The sequence below is a fragment of the Myripristis murdjan genome, chromosome 14, assembly GCF_902150065.1.
Source record: "Myripristis murdjan chromosome 14, fMyrMur1.1, whole genome shotgun sequence".
Lineage (NCBI taxonomy): Eukaryota > Metazoa > Chordata > Actinopteri > Holocentriformes > Holocentridae > Myripristis > Myripristis murdjan.
In genome coordinates, this window is record NC_043993.1 from 34521496 (window position 1) to 34541961 (window position 20466).

General features: G+C 42.8%; 1 protein-coding gene across 4 annotated transcripts; it reads left to right on the forward strand.

The window, feature by feature from the left end:
- The first annotated feature begins 337 nt into the window (after positions 1-337).
- LOC115371406 (tubulin-specific chaperone cofactor E-like protein) lies at positions 338-20103 on the forward strand. 4 transcript variants are annotated; one of them, XM_030068769.1, is made up of 9 exons: positions 338-431; positions 1641-1708; positions 3905-4059; positions 4725-4864; positions 5965-6146; positions 8221-8477; positions 9330-9456; positions 9582-9698; positions 14515-20103. In XM_030068769.1, the coding sequence occupies exons 3-9, from the start codon at positions 3915-3917 to the stop codon at positions 14858-14860; spliced, it is 1314 nt and encodes a 437-aa protein (XP_029924629.1). In that variant the 5' UTR covers positions 338-431; positions 1641-1708; positions 3905-3914; the 3' UTR covers positions 14861-20103. The 4 variants fall into 4 exon arrangements, with proteins under 4 accessions (XP_029924629.1, XP_029924632.1, XP_029924631.1 ...); XM_030068772.1 differs by lacking the exon at positions 338-431 and adding an exon at positions 509-626; XM_030068771.1 differs by lacking the exon at positions 338-431 and adding an exon at positions 652-870.
- Positions 20104-20466: the final 363 nt, after the last annotated feature.

Below are 20466 nucleotides of genomic sequence, written 5' to 3' on the forward strand. Positions count from 1 at the left end.
GTGTGTGTGTGTGTGTGTGTGTGTATATATATATATATATATACACACACACGATGATGGTTTAATAATTTTTTATTAGTTTTTACCTATTTTTTTGGGCCCCTGTCAGGCAAGGGCCGTTGGAATTGGTCTAACTTTCCCCCCATATTTCCCCCATATAAATGGAAAACAAATGGCACATTAAGAAAAATGTCTGAAACACAGGAACACATACATCACTGGTTTCAGTTCATGTCTGCCATGGGAGAAAATCATGTTAATGTTTTTTTCATGGCACTCCGTGAAAAAGCAGCTCAGGCACAAGTCTGCAGCTTGGAAGAGTGTTTTCGTTTGAACAACGTCATTTCCGGAGAGGGGGCGGCTCTTCGCCTGTCACCTAACCGAAGAACAACAACAACAAACACCATCTGATGAGAGGATGTTCCGGGATGGTGAGTGCAGCTGTCTCCTACTGGTTCCACAGAAAAAAAAAAATATATAAACGTTACATCGCGCATTTATATTTTCTCATGACATCAGCTCGTGTGAGTGTGAAGTCTCCACTCGGCCGTGAGTCTCTGTGTTTCACACCGAGCCGAGCGGAGCGTCACTTTGCAGGACAACCTGTCGACTCAAAAACAAACTCGGTGAGCCGAGGCGCACACAAGTTTCTCAGCGAACCCCCCGCTGTGTCACAAGTGTGTGTGGTGGCAACATGAACCAGTGAATCTCTGCTGTCAGAAAGCGGACACATGGCTTGTTATTTCGCCCTGAGTGGTCGAGGCCTTTCCCCCGAGCGAACCCCGATCCGTGCGGTGCTCTCTGGAACAAAGTGCCAACCAAGCCGAGCTCCATTGGAAATCTGGTAAACTTCGTTTTCGGCAAGCGCACGTACGTGACTGAAAAACATTTTCCAACCCAATCCAACCGCTATGAGCCACTCTTCAATTCGGCATGCATCCCGCACACCAGGCGGTTTTTATTTGAACAAAAAGTGAACTTTTTTAGTTGGTGCGCCTGTTACTGCCGCAGCGTTCTTCCACCAAAATGCACCGAGAGGGCGGCAGCGAGCACCGTGAGCCTGTTTGAAAAGCTCACGTTGGGTTGAGATAGGTGGTGCTTGTTGTTTGGCTTTCAGTGAAAATGGCCCATATGTTTCTCGACGTACCTGTTTAGTTCCTACCTGTTGCATTGTATTGTATGCTGATATTGTAGACCGTTGCAGTGCTAAGGCTGTGGCTGTATTGTTTTCTGACAGCTGTTAAGTAGAGAAGCCTTTTAAACAAACATGTTGTCATTGTCTAGCAACCACCCCCACTCTCTCTCTCTCTCTCTCTCTCTCTCTCTCTCTCTCTCTCTCTCTCTCTCTCTCTCACACACACACACACACACACACAGCGGTGTCAGTCGTTTGCCAGTAGCCAGCTGTCTCTACCTTCCTGCTGACACCTGTGCAGCTGAAGCCTTTTGTTGCAGAGCTGAGGGCGTCCTCCTGCTCCTGTAAACGTTTTCCTCCATGCATGTACTTTATGAACTGTTTTCTCAAATGTTTCGCAACTGGAGTTCACCCTTGGGTGCCGTGACTCGCCTAGCAGCATTTTTTATAGCGACTCTTTTTGCCTCAGGTCCTCATCAGCTTTTTTTTTTCTCTCTCTCAACAGGGGAAAAGAGGCATCTGATCTGATGTGTCGCTGAAAAGGGCTTTCCTTTGGTCTGTGCCACATCAGAGGTAAGAGTCGGGGGATCTGTGAAACGGGAGACTATCTTTGACAGAGTCGGGACAGGGCACTCAAACACACCACCTCAGACGGGCTGAGTGGTTAAGATGATGGGACCCCCCTCTCCCCTCCCCCTCCCCGTGTGAAACAGATAGGGCTGATCTGCCTTGAAGAGGCTCCATGTGAGTCCTGAGCACCTGGCTGCTGTGTGCAGGGAGACCACTCTAAAATGTTTAATATGAGTAAACAAATGAAGAACAAAGTCTATATTTATATAGAGGGAGAAGAAACTCTTTATTGTCATCTCAGCCACACACACAGTGCTTGTTACGAGACAGCAAAAGCACTGATACTGCTGGTACTGCTACTGAAAATAATCATAATTGCGTAACACCTTTGTTAAACTGTGACATCGTGTAACATTTGTACAGTCAAAGGAAGACAACAATCTGGCTGATTTCCTAAAGGGATGCCCGTTTGTGTCCCTTGGTTGGTTTGGGAAATGTAGCTGGGGGAATTAACCCTTTTCACAGCAGCAAGTTAGAAAGTCTCTGCGACACTTAAATGCAGCAGAAGCTCAAAAATGTCATTAATAACAGCTGTGTTTACCTGCTGCTGTGAAAAAGTTGACTGAATGCAACACTGACCCACAGTGTGAGACTGTGGCTGCAGTTTGGAGCGTCATCCAGAGTAAAGATCATGAATCGTGAAGAAATGGGTCACATTATAATTAAATTTAAAAAAAAAAAGTGTATTAAATTACATATTGCTTAATCAGTGTCTGTATGCAAGTTCCACGTCACTCTGCTTTTAATTAATACACAGGTGTTTATAATTACAGGCTGAGCCCCAGTTGACAAGAACACGATGCAGAGAGACAAAATGTTCAAATCTGATTCATATTGAAGGATCCTGAGAGCCTCAGACACAAACCATAAAGCTGTATTAACAATATTCAGTGATAATATACAAGAAATATATGCAAACCTAATTCAGTATTATATGAAAGTGCATATAAAACAATAAAACTGATTGCATTGTATTGTTCTTGCATTCTTCGTTCATGCCAGCAGGGGGCATCGTTCCTACAGCATGAATCCTCTCCATCTGCACTGATGTTTTAGCAGCCGAATCACCATCCTAACAAAACCATTCATACGTCTGTATTGACTTTACATTAATTGACAAATAGCAAGACAGCCAGTGGTCTAATCTGTCATGCCTCATAGAAATGACTACAGCTGACACAATTTAATTAATATTACTATCCAGAAGATTCATGAATTTCTTTAGACGCTGTTATTTACTGAAAATCATTTTATTATAATTTTCCATAAAAGGGAAAATACCAATGACACATCCACTGTAATCAAAAAATTATAATTAATAACATGTAAAAATGAAATCATTGGCAGTAAATAGGCATATTTGAGTCCTGACAAACTGCCCACTGCACTTACAAGGAAATAATGAAAGCTGTGGTTCTTTGTTTTTGTCTGCAAGTCCTTTAAAAGTCTTGAGATGTTTTCTTTTTTTTTTTTCTTTTTTTTTGTCCTTTAAGGCTTTGAAAGGTCTTAAATAATATTAATTGTTGTGATATTTGGCGTGTAGCTACATTATTAGTTTTCAACCCCACACTTGCAAGTAAAAATTGTTGCACAAAATGATTTTGAAGCACTTTCTCACCCTCTCATCCTCTCTCTCTTTCTCTCTCTCTCTCTCTCTCTCTCACACACACACACACACACACACACACTCACTCACCCTGCAGTTCCTTCATGCCTCCTCTAGGTGGCACAAGCAGCAGCTGGAGCTACCAGTCACATTCAGTGCTGAATATCAAGGGCTCTCAAAAGTTTTCATGTCAGAAAAGTCCAGAAAGAAAAACACATTATGACCGCAGATCATGACAGAAAATAACACAAAACTATCAAAAAAATGTAGAATGCAAAAGTAGAAAATACAGAATAGGTCTCTTAAATGTAGTACATAAAAGTAAGTAAGCACAAATAGTCAAACAGTGTGTATATATAAGCAGTGTATACAATATTAAATATAGAAGTTGAGGAATTCATCTCAACACTTTTTAGGATTTCATGAATGTTTTTTTCTCTCACGTCTCAAAAGAATTGGTCACACATGTCAGAGCTGCAGAGTTGAACCGAGCCAGTTGAGTCGGTTTGTCTTTTGTCTCCGTACCTGTGCAGGGCTGCAGCCATGGATCCATCCTCAGATGAAGAGGAGGTGCGCACCTTCGTCCAGGTGATCAGCGAGAAGTACAACCCGGACAATTTCCGTTACTGCCGCGGCCAAGGCATGGGCGTGGTGGTGCTGCCCAGCCCCCCAGCATCACCCATTAAAGGTCATTTATTTATTTAATGATTAGTTACCATCGTTATTCATATTATAATTTGGGTTTAAGAGATTGACAGTGGTAGTTTTTCTTAATATTTCCTGGTGACAGAAGCCCTCTCCTTGGTGGCTGCTCACGGTGAAACCCAGTTTAGGCTCGGGCTGATCTGATATTAAAAATTGTGATATTTGTGGCCACATGTGACATTTTCTTCAATATTGAGATTTGATTTAACATTGGTTTCTGTTCCAGACATTGCTTTATTTCACTTCAGTTTGGCATGATAACATTGATCAGTGTACCATTTGTGTATATCAAACATTTAATTTAGCGTCATTTCTAAGAATTTCTGAGAACAAAACACAAATTGTTAAAATATCATAATATTGTTGAAGACAGCAATGTTTTGACAAGGCAGGATTATGATATTAGATTTTAGATATTGCCGAAGCTTAGCTCAGCTCCTCTAGTTATTTTTTTTTTTTAAAACAGCAAATGTTAGTCCTTTCATGAACTGGGCACAGGAAACACTGAATGAAGATTCGTGTACATCAAAATCTCAGACATTCGAACTTTATCCAAAGGCGCCATGTTCTCCTGGGAGATTAAAATGAAAACATTTGTCCTGAGAGCGCAGCCGAGGGTAGGAATAACAAGAGACGCCCTGTTTGCAGACCGCCTGTTCCTGCCCAGTGTGCTTGTGCTCAACGACTGTGGCATCAGCAAAGCGGGTGACAGGTCGGAGGTGGCGGCTTTCTGTGCCCATGTGGTGGAACTGGACCTGTCCTACAACCAGCTCAGAGACTGGGCAGAGGTGGGTGTGTGAACAAAACTCCACTCGGAAGATAACGCAGCTCCTGTTGCAGAGCGCAAATTTGGTTAGCAGGTGTTTGTCTGAGGCTAAGCGTTAGCCGGAGACAGAAGTAGTGTCAGCGCTTTGATTGCATTGGGTTAAACCTCAGCGGGCGGAGCCAAAAAACCACTGCAATATGAACAAAATCAAACATCACAGTGTCTCTGTCAATTTTCTGGCGCAGTCATCCAATCATTCGTAATGTGACCAAGCAGGTAGAGGCAAATAAGAGAACAGAAAATTGCATCCTTTTACTGTAATGCAGCCTTTAGAACCAGAGAAAGACAGCACTTATGCCATATCAGGCTATTAGAGCATCCAAATCCCAGACGATATTTAATCTCATATCATGATATCAGTATAATATCAATATGTTGCCCAGCCCTAACTCAAACTATAAAAAAAAATGGCACTGGTTTTATTTTTCTTCCAGGGTATCCGCGGGGTCTTGAAAAGTATTAAAAGGTGATAAATCAATCTTGAGAAAATTAAGACCCTTAAAAAGTATTAAAAAGTCTTATCATGACTTTATAAAGTCATAAATTTTCGAAGTATTTTTTCTGAATCAGCTGTCCAAGAGTTTGAGTCCCCAGAACATCGTAAAAGTGTGTGAATTTATTCATTTTTATTAAAAAAACAAAGATGAACAGGTACATAAAAAACTTGGCTATTGTGGGTGCGTTCGTAAGTTGTCTCTGAGAGCGCCAGAGCGAGTGGGCGGGTGGAAATTCAGACGCACAAAGTACGCTCTGTTGTATCAGTGGTTTAAAGTCTTTATCACAAACTAAAACTGTTAAGTTAAAAATATCACTGATGTAAATGGTTACAGCTTGAAGTGGCAGTGAGGTATTAAAAAATATTGAGAAGGTCTTGAAAAAGTCTTAAAAAGGTATTAAAATTAACTTCAAGATTCATGCTTATACCCTGTTTTCGTTCATGCGCTGCTGCAGCATGCATGAAAGCAAGGCTAGGTTTCATATCAGCAGCTACCTCCTACCTTTAACCCTTGTCTTCCTCACAGGGATTCAGTCTAATGTGCTTATATGTTTTCGGGTTGCCAGATCTGCACCATTGTTTCCAACACCCCCCACCTGGACTTCCTTAATCTGAGCATGAACCCGCTGAGTGGGGTGCAGCTGGAGCCCAGCCTGGCTGAGGTTTTCTCCCGGGTGCGACGGCTTGTCCTCATTAACACACAAGTCAGCTGGGACACCGTGCACACGCTCACAAAGCACACGCCAGAGTAAGTGATGAGGAACCACACATACAGCTCATCAGTAATTTACATGCCTCAAGGTCATGGTCAGGTATGTTTAGAGGCCCTTGAAGGACCTCACCGGTGATTCTGCATGTTTAGCATAATGTATATTTACAAAATGGATACACTTGACTGTTTTTGCCAATCTTTTCTCCAAACAAGCAGTTGTATTTTAGAGCTCCGATAATTTTTATCCTCACTTTTATCCATTCTTTGGTTTCCATTCATTGCACCATAAAAAATTTAAACTGATACGAAACTTTCCTCACACCAGTATTTCATCACCAAAATAAAGTCTTCCACATCAATTTTCCTAAGAGCAGCAGCACTGTTGTGTTTCGATGACTTGAATTTAGGTGGAGTGAAACGGTTCCTCCACCAGAAAATAGTCCCCAGGGAAACTTTTTTTTTTCTTTACACACACAGAACCGGTTCAGTTCTGTGGTTGAATGGTGAGGACTTTGTCAGCCTTTGAGTCATGACGTCACTACACATGTAGTTCTTACAGTAGATGTTTGCTCCCACTGGGCCATCCCCCCTGTTAAAAAATCAATCACCTGCCGTATCCTGGCTGTGTGTGTCCTCTTTCCAAAATCAATGTCGAGTTGAATCAAGATCAGCTGGATTTACTGTAGATTCTTGAAGATCTTTCACTTCTCATTCAAGAAGCTTCCTCAGTTCTGGGAGCTGGACAGATCCTGCAGAGGCCACAGACCCAGCTGTCGAATGAGAGAGTGAGACGGGTCGATTTCACCATCAAAGCTTTGAGAAAGAAGTCTGACTGCCGACTCCAAAATTTAAAAGTGCATCTGCCCGGGACGGTCTCGGAGAAGATCATGGAGTACTTTGAGAAGCCCGACTAGCTCAACACATCAAAAGTGAGGAACGGCAGTCACAGAACGTCCAAACCCTGCAGTCACGGGAACTGAAGAAGCTTCATGGACGAGAAGTGAAACGTCTTCTAGAGTCTACGCCGAGTCCAGCTGATCTCGTTTCAAGTGTGCGTGGATAACCATGAGCTGGATGACTGAGAACCTACACAGACATTAAAAATATATATACACTACTCACAAAAAGTTAGGGATATTCGGCTTTCGGGTGAAATTTCAGGATGAACCTAAAATGCATTCTAACCTTTACAGGTGAACTTAATGTGACCTTCTGTAAACTTTTGAATGCACATGTCCAACTGTTCAATGTTTCAGTACTTTTTGCACAAGTTGCTGTTCTCTAACAAGGAGTTTAACGGCAAAATTCACATCAGGCGTTTGATGCTCCAGCTCATCGAGGTCGTATCATTAGGGAACGGCTGCTGGAGACAGGGGTACCTCAAATGGAGTGGCCTTCACTTTCTCCAGACCTGAATCCCATAGAAAACCTATGGGATCAGCTGAGTCGCCGTGTAGAGGCTCGGAGCTCTGTACCCCAGAACCTCAATGTCCTGAGGGCCGCCCTTCAAGAAGAGTGGGATGCCATGCCTCAGCAGACAATAAGTCGACTTGTGAACAGCATGAGACGTCGTTGTCAAGCTGTAATTGATGCTCAAGGACACATGACAAGTTTTTGACACTGACATTTTTTGTTGTGGTATATCCACCACTGTTGTTGGCTTTTGTTTCAAGAAATTGTTTGAGATAAGGAAATCACCAGTGTATGCTTCTACTTAAATGCCCTACTTTCATGATATAATATCACTGTAGCGTGAACTTTTTACATTTTCCATAAATTTCACCCAAAAGCCAAATATCCCTAACTTTTTGTGAGTAGTGTATATATGTTTATGGGAAATGCATGTCTATTGCCATGGGATTTGGTGAGCACATTCATGCTCCCCAGAGGATGAACCCTGCCAACTATGATGACATCATACACTTTACTTTAGCGCCACCCTCAGGCCAAAATGTGCAAACCTGGTTCTTCCACAACTTGCATTCCCCTGACACGCACCATGCTTGTTTGGTGATGAGATTGGCCGTATTTGTCAAAACATTTCTTTGTCATGTCCATCAAATACCTATATTGGGCAAACCTTGCTAATTCAGCCCACCTCTCCGTACAGGCTGGAGGAACTCTTCCTGTGTCTGAACAGTTATGCCTCAGTGTTAGAGTCCCAGACGTCCTGCCCGTCCCTTCGCCTGCTGCAGATCACAGACAACCAGCTGCAGGAGTGGGCAGAGGTCAGGAAGCTGGGACTGATGTATCCCAGTCTGGACACGCTGGTGCTGGCCAACAACAACCTGAGGTCCGTGGACGACGGTCAGGAATCACTACAGTGCCTCTTTCCCAGCCTGCGCAGCATCAACCTCCACAACTCAGGTCTGACGGGAATCATCACACGTGTTGTGCGCACGTCCATTTGACTGCTCAGATCATGGTCCAGACAGTGTTTTAAACCGTTTGATCTCCTGACCTCCTGAAAAATGAATTAAGTGATGCTCATTCACAACTCACTGATCTATTGTGAAAACTGGGTTGCTGATGATATAATGAAAAGGGAAGCCACCATGGTGCCATATTGGTATGCTCAGCTGTGTAACGCTTTAAAACAGACGACATAAGGACTAAATCTGTAATCTGTCAGCCTGAAGTTTTCCCATTTCTAAGACAGATAATACTTTGATTTGTTTGGGAATAGCAACATGACTTCTGTCCCTCTTCCGGTAGCTTCAGCTGCAGTAGGCAGTTTATTACACGGGCCGTCCAGTGTGTGTCATAGACCAGTGTTCAAACTTTGTCACAGATGTATGTGTGTATGCAGAGTGATGAACGGCTCAACCAAAGAAAAATGTTCCCTTTTCAGGTTGTTGCACTTGCCTTTCCATTGAAGCAGATTATCTTTTAATTTCTCAAAGTTTGCATGTGCTTAGCTTTCGTGTAGTTTTGATGAAGACGGCCGCTAATAAAAGCAGGAAGCGGACGATAACTACAAAGCAACGGCAGCGAGAGGTGTTTTTTTTTTTTTTTTTTTTTTTTTTTTTAATAAATGCACTGACAGAATTTTATAGTGAGTACAAACTCCTCCCAGCTTGGTGCATCACCACCTGACCGGGAGCCTTTAAACAAGCGCGCATGCAGACGGTCGCTGTCCTCTTGCGCGTGAATTTAATGTTTATGGAAGACCGGTGCACATGAAATCTGACGACTTACACAGCTGGATGTGTTCTTCAGGGCTCAGCACCTGGGAGGATATCGGGAGGCTGAATTTCTTCCCGAAGCTGGAGGAGGTAAAGGCGATGGGGATTCCTTTACTGCAGCCCTACACCAACCAGGAGAGACGCAGCCTCATTGTAGCCCAGTAAGTCCACACACACACACACACACACATTTATGTGAAACGGGTGCTGAGACATAGTTTATTACAGTAATATTTACACACATACATGTGGGGCTCAGTCGTCACGTTAGCAAATGAACACACAGGCTGCCGTCGGTGTCGGTGCTGAACGGGAGCGCGGTGTCGGACGGAGAGAGAGAAGATGCTGAGAGGTTCTTTATCAGACACTACCAGGACTGTCCAGAGGAGGAGCTTCCTGAGAGGTAGGCACACACACACACACACACACACACACACACACACACACACACGGGAGTGAGGGATCTGTTTATGGGGGAATAATCTAGTATTTATCATGGATTTTATTAAATATATATATGAAAGAGAGAGATGGGACCGATCTGATCCAGTGTCAGTACTGGGTGCCGATATTGATATAATTCACTTGTCGCTCATCAGACTGACCTTACTTAATTATAAATATGTAGGAATTCGTTTTCAAGCCTATAGGCAAAACGTTGTTATCACATAATTAGTAAATAAATTAGTAAATGTACTTTTTAATGAACTTAATTTTTTTATTTACTTTGTTCAGTCAGTTAATTAGTCCAATTAATCCAATCCAGTCCAGCTGTTGTGCCATAAAGTTTCCTCTCCTGCTGCCTGTAATGCTCAGCTTGTCTTGTTGTCACGGTAACAGAGGTGTTCATTCACTTCTATGTTTGGCATTGAGCTCATAGTTAGTGCTGCTGTTGGACTGGACTGGACTTTACTGACAGCTGTTTCCACTATTCTGTCCCCCTCTCATTGTATGCAAATAGGGAGGACAAAAAATTAGAAACACCTCTCAGTGTAATGCAGTCCAGTAGCAGACCTCTGCAAACTACAACCTCAGTAATAAACACAGAATTAAAGTGACACATTCTGCACAATGTCAACACAAACTAAACATTATAAACTTTGTTAAAAGGTAGAATTTATGTTGCATTGAACTGCATCAGACTGGACAGGTGGAGGTAATAAAGTGGACACTGAGTGCATATCGATGTGGTCAGTCGTTCGTACAGCTGGGAGGGTTTTTCACTTGATGTCGGCTCCGGTCTGACACAATAACGTAGACGTTTACTTTAAACTTTAAATAGATAACAGCGAGACAGAAGAAAAAGAGCCTCTCCATTCTCTGTTGATGAGTTTGACTGTGCTGAAACAGAGCCGCCCACTCCTGTCTCTGATCGAATCAGATCGCTGTTATTACTGAGAGAGACATAAAATACAGCTGCTCCACGCTGTGCTGTTCAGAGCCACGTGAAAACTTTCAGTTTCATTACTAAGGTATTAATCTGCAACACAGAGCAACAAAATGGACATTTCTTCATATGCATTAATTCTGATTAATAGGATGCAGTTTGTTTTATTATTTTTATTGTAAAATTGATATTTAAAATGTACATTTGCTGCTATATGAAGACCCTAACCTTAATTGTTTATAATGCAACATTTTGATTGGATTTCACACAAGCATCTGTGGAGTTTTTTTAATCACTTTTAAGTGCTACTAACCACTGAATTCGACTAAATCAGCATTTAAAAAAAAAAAAAAAACTTCAAAAGCTGTAATATATTGTAGTATTAGAATATAGCATAACTCAGAGTGAATTATATGGCAGCACACATGCCCTCCCCGCTCGGAGGACTCACGCGGTGCCAAAGTGTCCTTGTGACAGTGGCAGCCGTAATCCGTAATCCGCGTCCCCGGTACATTTATGTGATTGAGTTTTGGACAGACCTCCTGAGGGAACGACACGAGTGAAATGATTGTCCACGCTCTTCGCCGGCTGCATTCCACTTAACCTCAGCAGAATGTGGGGGAGGGATTTGTAAAGGAAGGTGCGGTCCCTGACTGGGGGAAACTAACCTTTGGGAGACAATAACACCAGTCTCTCCCCACTCAATGAGTCCTTTGTGCCGGGAATTCTCTGATTGGAAAACCGATACACAAGGTAGCAGTTTTTTTTTTTTTTTTTTTTTTTTTTTTATGTATACACCTCCTCTGTCAACCTCGAGCCTTAAGTTGAGAGTTTGATTTGTTTTCCTGATGTCTTTGGAGCCGGCATTGCGCTGCTTAACCTTGAATTGTCTCCCTGTTCATGGCACGCTGCTCTTGCGGATGTGAAGAACAATGGCTCAGTAGATGCATATGAAGGGAAATTGTATTTTATGTATTTAATTTATTATCATTTTTTTTATTTCATTAATGTATTGGATATTTTTGAGCGCTGGCATGGCTCTCCACCACCTCCTGTCTCTATTCAGCTCATCCCTTCATCACCTCCTGCTTGTAAATGGCATATTCACGGTCTTGGTGGTGAGCCAGTTTCTCGGTGTGGATCCCGGGTTAGGGATCACCATGACTGCATGCGGGTGTTACTGGGGTGTCGGACGCGGTCAGTAAGCAGCGGACGCACCGCTATCCCCTTTCGACTGGGACGGGGCTGTGGCCCGGCTCGCCCCAGATCAGAGCTGGCAGGGTGGGTCGCAGCCTCTCAGGTGAACACAGAGATCTGAGACCACCTGGCTTTGAGACGCCATAATCTGAGCCTTAAACCACCTCTCAGACTTCACAGATTAGACTACACCGACTTCTAAGACACATGGACGTGGAAAAGTGGATAAATGGAGGGAAGAGGGCGAGGAGGGTGCTGCACTAAAAAGTTGCCGGTGTTTTAAAAGGAAAACATCAGAAATTAAATATAGAAATAACTGAAACAAATGTGTTTGCCTGAAAGGAGGAATTAGTTGCAAGAGGAGAATGAAAAAAAGAAATTTGAGAGTCAGTCGCCTTAGAATAAGCAGAGAGGGACTGAAAGGGGAGGGAAGCCTGGAAAAAGTACAGATCAGAGAAGGAAGTGAGGAAATCAACATATCAACTTTTTTAAGCAGGCCATCGTTCAACTAAAGGGCTTGAGAGCAATAAATAACTAGAAAAGTGCAGTTTCTGGGGAAACTGAGTGGGCAAGCTGCCCCATACACACTCATGTTAAAATCTGAAGAGGTCTGGAAAAAAAGCATAAAACTAAAAAAAAAAAAAAAAAAACTAAAAAACTATGAAAGATATTGAAAAGTTGCTTTAAACCTTTAAATTACTACTTCTGCTCAACCATTTTAAGTTTGAATGACGTCTGTAACCTAAACTATGAAAGCAGAATAAGACTGAAAATGGGTGGGTTTGAAGTCACGTCCCATTAAGTTCCATTATATAAATAATAGTGAAAACAATTATCCAAAAAAAAAAAAAAAAAAAGTTGTAAAAGCTCTGAGAAGGTTGAAAAGTTGAAAAATTCTAAGCCACAAGCTGAACAGTTTAAAATTTGAATGAAGTTTCTAGCTCAAAGTACGACAGAGTAACAAATCGATGAATATTGCTGAATTTTGAAGCAGCTGTCCCATTCTTTCCTATGGGGAAAAAAAAAAGTGTGAATAAAGTTTAATAATTCAAAAAGTTTTAAAGTTTTCAAAAAGTTGAGTACAAACAAACATTTTAGCACTAAGTATGTGGAAGTAGTTGCGTGCCAAAAAAACGTACAGAATAATAAAGAAAGAAAGAAAGAAAGAAAGAAACAGTAGGAAGAACATGGAAGAGTAGGAACAGTAGGAAGAACATGAGTTTTTCAAAACGTTGAGTACAAGCAAACATTTTAGCACCAAGTATGTGGAAGTAGAAAGAAAGAAAGAAAGAAACAGTAGGAAGAACATGAGTGCTTCCAGCTTGCCCACTAAAAAAGAAATGTGGTGGTACGAAACGCCTGAAGAGAAACCAGCGAGGACGGTGTCTGTGTTAGATCCAGAAACTTTCAGCGAGCTGTGCAAAGATCACGGCTATTAGTGCTGCTGATTTCTGCCTCAATTATCAAAAACGTCTGAAAAAGATGTGTGGAATGCGTGCTTGTTATCACCTGGTAGATTATTTGTCTCGGTATACCATGCTTGCCACATTAAATGAGACCTTTTAGCTCAATGGCTTCTCATAGAATGGCACTTTGTGCACTGTGGCCTTAGAGGAGAATTCCCAGAGTGAGTCCAAAAGTTTTGGCCTGAAACCCCAGGCCAGGGGATTTGCTTTGTGGGGGATTTTTTGGGGGGAAGGAAGGGAAATTGCTTTGATTGGCCCAGCTGTTACAGTAGCTTTGAAAGCACAGGCCTTTTCTCCTGGATTTTATTTAATCGTTCCTGGGCCCTTATCTCTAACCTGCATCCCCCTGAGACGGCTGAGAGCTTTCTCACGGCAAGCAAGAGGCAGAGAACTCAATGTTTCTCTCCCTCTGAACCTTGTGCTCTCTCTGCTCACACACACACACACACACACGCCCACGTGCGTACACACACACACACACACACACACAGACTCTCACCAGCCAGCATGTACGGGATATGTACTTCCTTTTGGGGAACTTTTTCTTTTTCATTTAACAGAGAACGTTCCTTCACACAAGGCATCATGTCAAAATAAAGCAAAGACAAACAGAGCAAAAAAAAAAAAAAAAAGAAAAGAAAAAGAAAAGGAATAAATGCGCAGTTCACATTGCAGATGATGAGTATTATGGCATATTACATCATAATCAAAACATACATGGTGTAGCGATTCTCAGAATTTTTACCAATCTCCTAGTTTTCAGCATTCCCAAAATAATATTTACTACAACACAAGGCAACTGAGGGTCCTTCCACAAATAAAGACGTAAAACCTTGAAACAGTCACTATTTATTTCACAAATAAGTGGAGTGTTAGAAAATTATCAGTTTCCGATCAAATTATGTCCTGTGCGACAACTTGCACAGAAAACTTCCCACATCCTGTCCTCAATAATAATGTCCAACTGCAGTCCAGTTTTTATGTGATGTTCATTGTATTTTCTGCCTATAAATGCAAAAAACACGTTTTTTTAATTTGAAGGTGCTTTCCTGCTGAATACGCACTTTCATATAATAACTTCACAGCGCTGCCCTCCTCCCCGCCCGCTTGTCATTGAGTCAGCACAGCGATACTGTACCCGATGTGACACGAGCCCTGCTTTCTCTCAGGTACCACATCCTCGTGTCCAAGTACGGTCACCTGGCCCCGCTGGCGGAGGTGGACCTGAGACCCCGCAGCACAACGGTGGACGTGCGCTGGGGCGACAGGGTGGAGCCGGTCAGCCTCCGACTGGAGCAGACCGTGGGGGAGCTGAAGAAACAGCTTCGAGCGCTGCTGCAGCTCCCGTCCAGCGGCGTCAGACTGTTCCACATCAACCGGGAGATGTGCTCGGTTCTGGGGCCCGAGGAGATGAAGTACGGCTGCCGGGCGCTCCACTCCTACAGCATTCAGGACGGAGACGAGATCCTCGTCGTGCCCAAGGTCAAAAACCGCTGCAGCTCGTCGGACTTTTGAGTCAGCAGGTTTGGTGGGATGGGAAAAAGGGACCTCAGGAATCTAAGAAAACGAACACGTACTGGAGACAAAGCTTTTGCGTTGAGCCTTTTTATTTGTAAGGAAATGTATGAATGTAAAGATGTTTGCCGGAAATCTACCATGTCGAACAAGTGAGTACAGAAATATAGGTCCACATACACTTGAACACAGATGTCCAAAGTTACAAAGATTGCATTAAAAGATTAAAAGATTGCATTTTTTTTTGTGCTTTAGTTGCTTGAGTTAAAAGGGCAGGGCTTATATCTTATTCACTAAGGCTTCAATTTAAAGGGGAGATAAGTAAACGTAAATGGGGCATTGTGAGGGTCGGCGTGTAGACTTCAGACTCGCCTGTGCGCTCAGGCTCTTGTGAGGTGCAGCAGGGACCAAAAAGCAGTGCTTCCCCACATCTCCTGGATTATGTCTTGCAACATATGCTATTTACCGTGACAAGACGTCCGCTTTGGGAAAAAAAAGGTGGCACAAGTGCAGCGGTTCGAGTAGGCTTGCATTCACCGTCCACTAAAAAAGACGACGGCTGCATTTTATTCAGCCTGATGTCGTAGCCATTGTGAGTAACATTGTGAGCTGAAAGCCGTTTCCAAATCCAAATGAAATACAATCACAGTTTACACGAGCAAAGAATGATCAGTGCAATGATGCAAATTCATATAATATACTAATTAAGGAAAGATTATCATAAACAGTTACTGAAAACAATTCAAATTACATCTTCATTGATCTTTGATTATGTGAGCATAATGTGTACCATCATTTAATGAGAGGAGGTGAAGAAACAGAACTGGAGAACACCATTTCCCAACATCGTCCTCAGAACCGGAGGCTGGCGAGGCGAGTGCTGGGGTGGCGAGCTTTTTGTTTGACACGTCAGCGTGACAACACAACGACAACAGCGCCTGAAATATGTTCTGTTTGTGGATGTAACTCCTTCCCCTCTGTAGCGTCTTTGGCCTCGTTCAGACTGCCAGGCCAGATCTGTCTTTTGTTCTATCCACAATACGGCCACATTGATTTCAGAAAGGCTGAAGAAAGTGATGAAAGTGCAGCAGAGCGTCATGGAGGACGACACACAGGACAAAAGTCTGTGGACGGACGCTGAAATAAACTGTCTGCCGGCAGCTTCTGGACATTTCTCCTGCTTCTGCTTTGGAAAGCTGCGTCACCAGTGCATGTAGTTACTCGTGCTTGCGTTGTTGCCATAGTAACCCATGCTAGATAGGTTGGTGATGTCTGGTCACATAAATCCGACCTGAGGACTTGCAAGTTACCGTGTGGAGGGTCTGTCTTTGACGATCTGACAAACGAATCTGATTTGCCTGCAGTCTGAACAAGGCCTTTGATTCTGGTTCCTCAGGATTACAAGAACTTGAACTAGAAAACAAAACAGCACCGCAGCCACAAGGTAAAACATGCATATTTGTGTCTAAACAGTGTTGAGATTTTTTTTGGTTAAACCTACAAAATTTTCAGTTTCTCCAAGTCCAATACCGGCCCACTGAGAATACCAGTGGATCTGCAAACCTCCTCCTCGTGTCACAAACCTGGCAGCTCGGCGGGCAGGTGTGCAATCAGGGTACTGCCCTCCACTCAGAGTCAGATTATGGATATCTTCTCTCAGGTAGCCATGATGGAGCCCCTGAAAAGAGCTCTGCACAGGCATATAGCCTCATTCATTACCCGCTGAATTGAACTGCATTTGGTCCTTCCCAAATGAATTGGGAAGGACCAGAGAGAAAGGGAAGCCCCCTCCAGGCGGGCCAGGAGCGCACCGGGTGCCAAGTGGGCAATCCCTCTCCCTGGTTTGCCTGACTTGCTGATGACAATGCCTGCTTCTTACAGTATGAATGGCCAAACCGTGCTCTTTGTCTTGATGCCTCTTTTCAGAGGATCCGTTAGGGGCTACCCTTTGTGGGAGAAGGTATTGCCAATCATCAGTGGCACAGTCCATATCTGTTGCATGGCTTTGCCTACAAATAAGCATTGTTTTGGCAAAACAATGTGATAAGCAATGAACTTCCATATGCAAGACCACGACAGGTGCAGAGTAGCTTCATTGTTTTTCGACCAGCAGCGAGTCCACTCATCATACATTTATTTAATAGCATGGCTCAGTGAATTTGGTCATCTGCTCGCCTCAACTCAACCAAGACGTCCTGGCAGGAAGATGAGACCAGACTCAGCTGAGCTTGGGTCTGAGACAGAGAAAAGAGGGGGTGTTGGATGCTCGAGTTACTGCAGGTCTTATTCATGGGGTGTTCCCCCCTGAATGAATAAAGCAGCTCCCGTGAAGCCCGCTCTGTATGGTAACTACACACCAGCCGCTGCGTCATGGTGTTGCATTCAGGTTGTCCACCAGGCCGCTGCCCCCCGCCCGTTCACCCCGGTATCTCCCTTACATCTGTCTCACCGGCACAAGACGCCCAGTCGCTGCTGTTTCACAGGAGCTTCCTTCCCCAACTTTCAAATCAAAGATCAACAAAGATGCCATTTGTGGAGAGATGGAGAAATTTCCGACGTTTTCCTTTACACTGTGTGTCAAATTCGGACCTTGACTTTGAGGGCAGATGAGGTATTTTTCAACCCCGGGCTCTAAAAATGTCGATTAGTGTCATTTCCAATGAAACACAGCACCACCTCGCCACTAGCTCCAGTGATGAGAAACCCACCACGTTGCTGCAGTTTCTTGCAAGCCTTCAGCACAGTCACACACGACTTGTTGATTTTGTAAGTGTTCAGAACAAATTTTGATCTATACTTCCACATAAAACCATAATCTTATCTATTTTGTCCTTAGAGAAGCAAAATGAAAAATCTCAAACAGGACTGGGTGGTTAGCTGAGGTTTACTGTTTTACTGATGCTGACATTCAGATGCTGATGATTTGTGTCCTTAATAACGACCTCATGTAGCCTCATACACTGAAATCAAAGCCTGATCGATCAAGCTTGCATCTAAAATTAATCTAATAAAGTTAATGAGATTAATGCAGAAGAGTAATGTATTCACTGAAGGAAAACATTGAATTAATAGGATAATTATGTAAATTCATTGGGAAAAATGCTGTTTTTCTGAATTCACAAGATAGTTATCATAGATTATGCATTATGATTCCATAGCTTTAGGAGTAATGATAGTCCTTAGCCTGACACCGAGCTGTATGTGCAGTGTAACCAAACTGGTGAAAAGAGGCGACATTCACGTCCCTGCTCTCATGTCACCTCTGACTGTTGGACAGCTGGACATTTACAGAAACAGCGGAAGTCTCTTGTGGTGCTCCTGGTCCTGGATCCTGGTCCTCCTTGACCAGATGAGAGCTGCATGTGAATTTTACAAATTCGAGGTGGAAATTAGTGCGACAGTTAGCGTGCATTTGAAAAACAGGCTGTTCAAAAACTGATTACTATTCCTGAGTTTGATTTTTTTTTTTTCCTAAATGTACATTGTGCGTTAAAATATTCAACACAGTCAGTAATAGCAAATTTGTGTTTCCATTAATTGTTTCCTCAGTATTTAATTCATGAGCCTGTTTTTAAGAAAACATTTTTAATAGTTTTATGAGAGGCTGAATGTGATTTCCATATCGAACTAGAACTAAAACTAGAAGCTGCAGGAAAGTCAGAAGATCCTCAACACAAAAGCTGGACACGAGCTCTGCCGTGCCCGTTCATACGCAAATAAACAAAATAATCCCTCCCTTGTTTGGCTTCAGCTGAAAACTACCAATTCTCTAAAAGTGCACAAAGCAAGATGCTGATGTTTAAATTCAGTCATCATATCAGCCTTAAAGAACCACGGCAGTGCTTTTGCATGTTCAGTCCAAGCAGCAGCACTGTTGTGTTGTGATGTTATCACAGTCTGTGGTCTTTTTCCCAAAGCGGTCAGTGAACGTCACCAGGTGTGTGTGTGTGTGTGTGTAGAAATGGAAATATGTTGCATGTTCACCGTGAGCACAGCATGAACAGAGACTTTTTTAAGAAAAAAAAAATATATATATTCTGCTGTATAGAGTGAACCAGTCTGCTGTAAAGTGCAAACCATTGGGATTTGAGTTAGAGAGAGAAAGGCAGTTTTATTTTATTGGAAGAGCCTTAAGGGCAGGGTTGCTCAAACAGTTTTTGGGTGTTTGGTTGGACTTTTTACGCTCCCTACACAGCAAAGTCATTAAGCGAGCCAGCTAGCTAAGTTTTCCTTTTTCCAGCAGTAACATTAATGATATAATTAATCAGTGTCAAATAGGCATATAGTATGATTTTGCCATTTTTCACGCCAGTGTGACTTAACAGGTTCCATCAATTCCTGCTCTGGATTTATTGCAGGAATACGCAGCCTCTGAAAGACGTCTACTTGAAGTTATGAAAGTTATTGAAGACATGGCCCTTTTTGGTGCAAAATACGATTTTAACTCTTAACGTCAATTCATCTGTACTTACGTTTCTTGATGCAAAGTCATGTCTGGTGCTACAATTGCTTTCCCTCTGCAAAACAAGAAATCTGCAAAGTAGTAAGTGCCACACTAAGCGGGATGTTAAATGATGAGTCACAAAAATGTAATGCAGGATGTGCAATGATAATGTTTGGTCTGAAAAATTGGATCTGCCAACTGACAAATGGGAAGTCTTGCTCATCACCACACATCTGCTGACACAGTCCAAGTTTAGAGCAGCCACTGAAATGTATAAAGCAGTTTAGCATGTTTGTTGTCAAGCTTTTTTTTTTTTTTTTTTTTTTTTGCTTACTATGGTTATATGGGAACTGAGGATATTAGGAGAGGAGGAGAATATTGGAGTGCAATGACTGTACACACACAGCACGGCTCATGTTTGGCAGTGTTGTCCGTTAAATGCTTGTACCAGAGCTGTAAAATATAAATTAGCTTTTTACCTAAAGAGGCTACAGTTCACCTCTCCTGGTGTAGCCTACTCTTGTGTTAACAAAAGTGTCTGAAAATGTGTTTCCATCACAGCGCTGTCTTACTGGAATAGTACCTCTGACTTGGACTCGCTTTTTTGGAGATTATTGTATATTTCTGCAGGTTTTTTCTGAGGTCATGACACCGTGATTTGACTGAGTGTTTGTTTGCATGGCAGGTGGCGATGTGATACATGTGATGTTTCAGAGGTGGATCAGCGTACATTATGTCTGTCTACATTTCCTGATGTGTTGTGACATATTTAAAGGGATTTTAAACCAACTTAAAAACATATGTTGTCTTATGGTGTCTTATTTCTGAGTACCATCATCATCATCATCATCATCCACAAAGATGTGAAGTCACTATTTTACAGTTTCAGTGTGATCTATGCAGCAGAGTGGCCAAAGCATCAGTCTTTTGTACAACTGTGATACAATAACTGCAATCAAATGGAGCTTCGATCCTCTGCAGCAGGGCTGGCCGGGCTTCAGCTCCTCTAGTAGGGTGACGATGTCGCCTGGACCCTGAGGACCAACCAGCTGTCCAGCAAAGACAAACTGTCCCACCTGTTGGAACTGAAATAGCCACTGGACTTGCCAGCGCTGCAACAGTATGATAGCAGATCTTCTCCTAACTAGCACTGCTGTAGAGC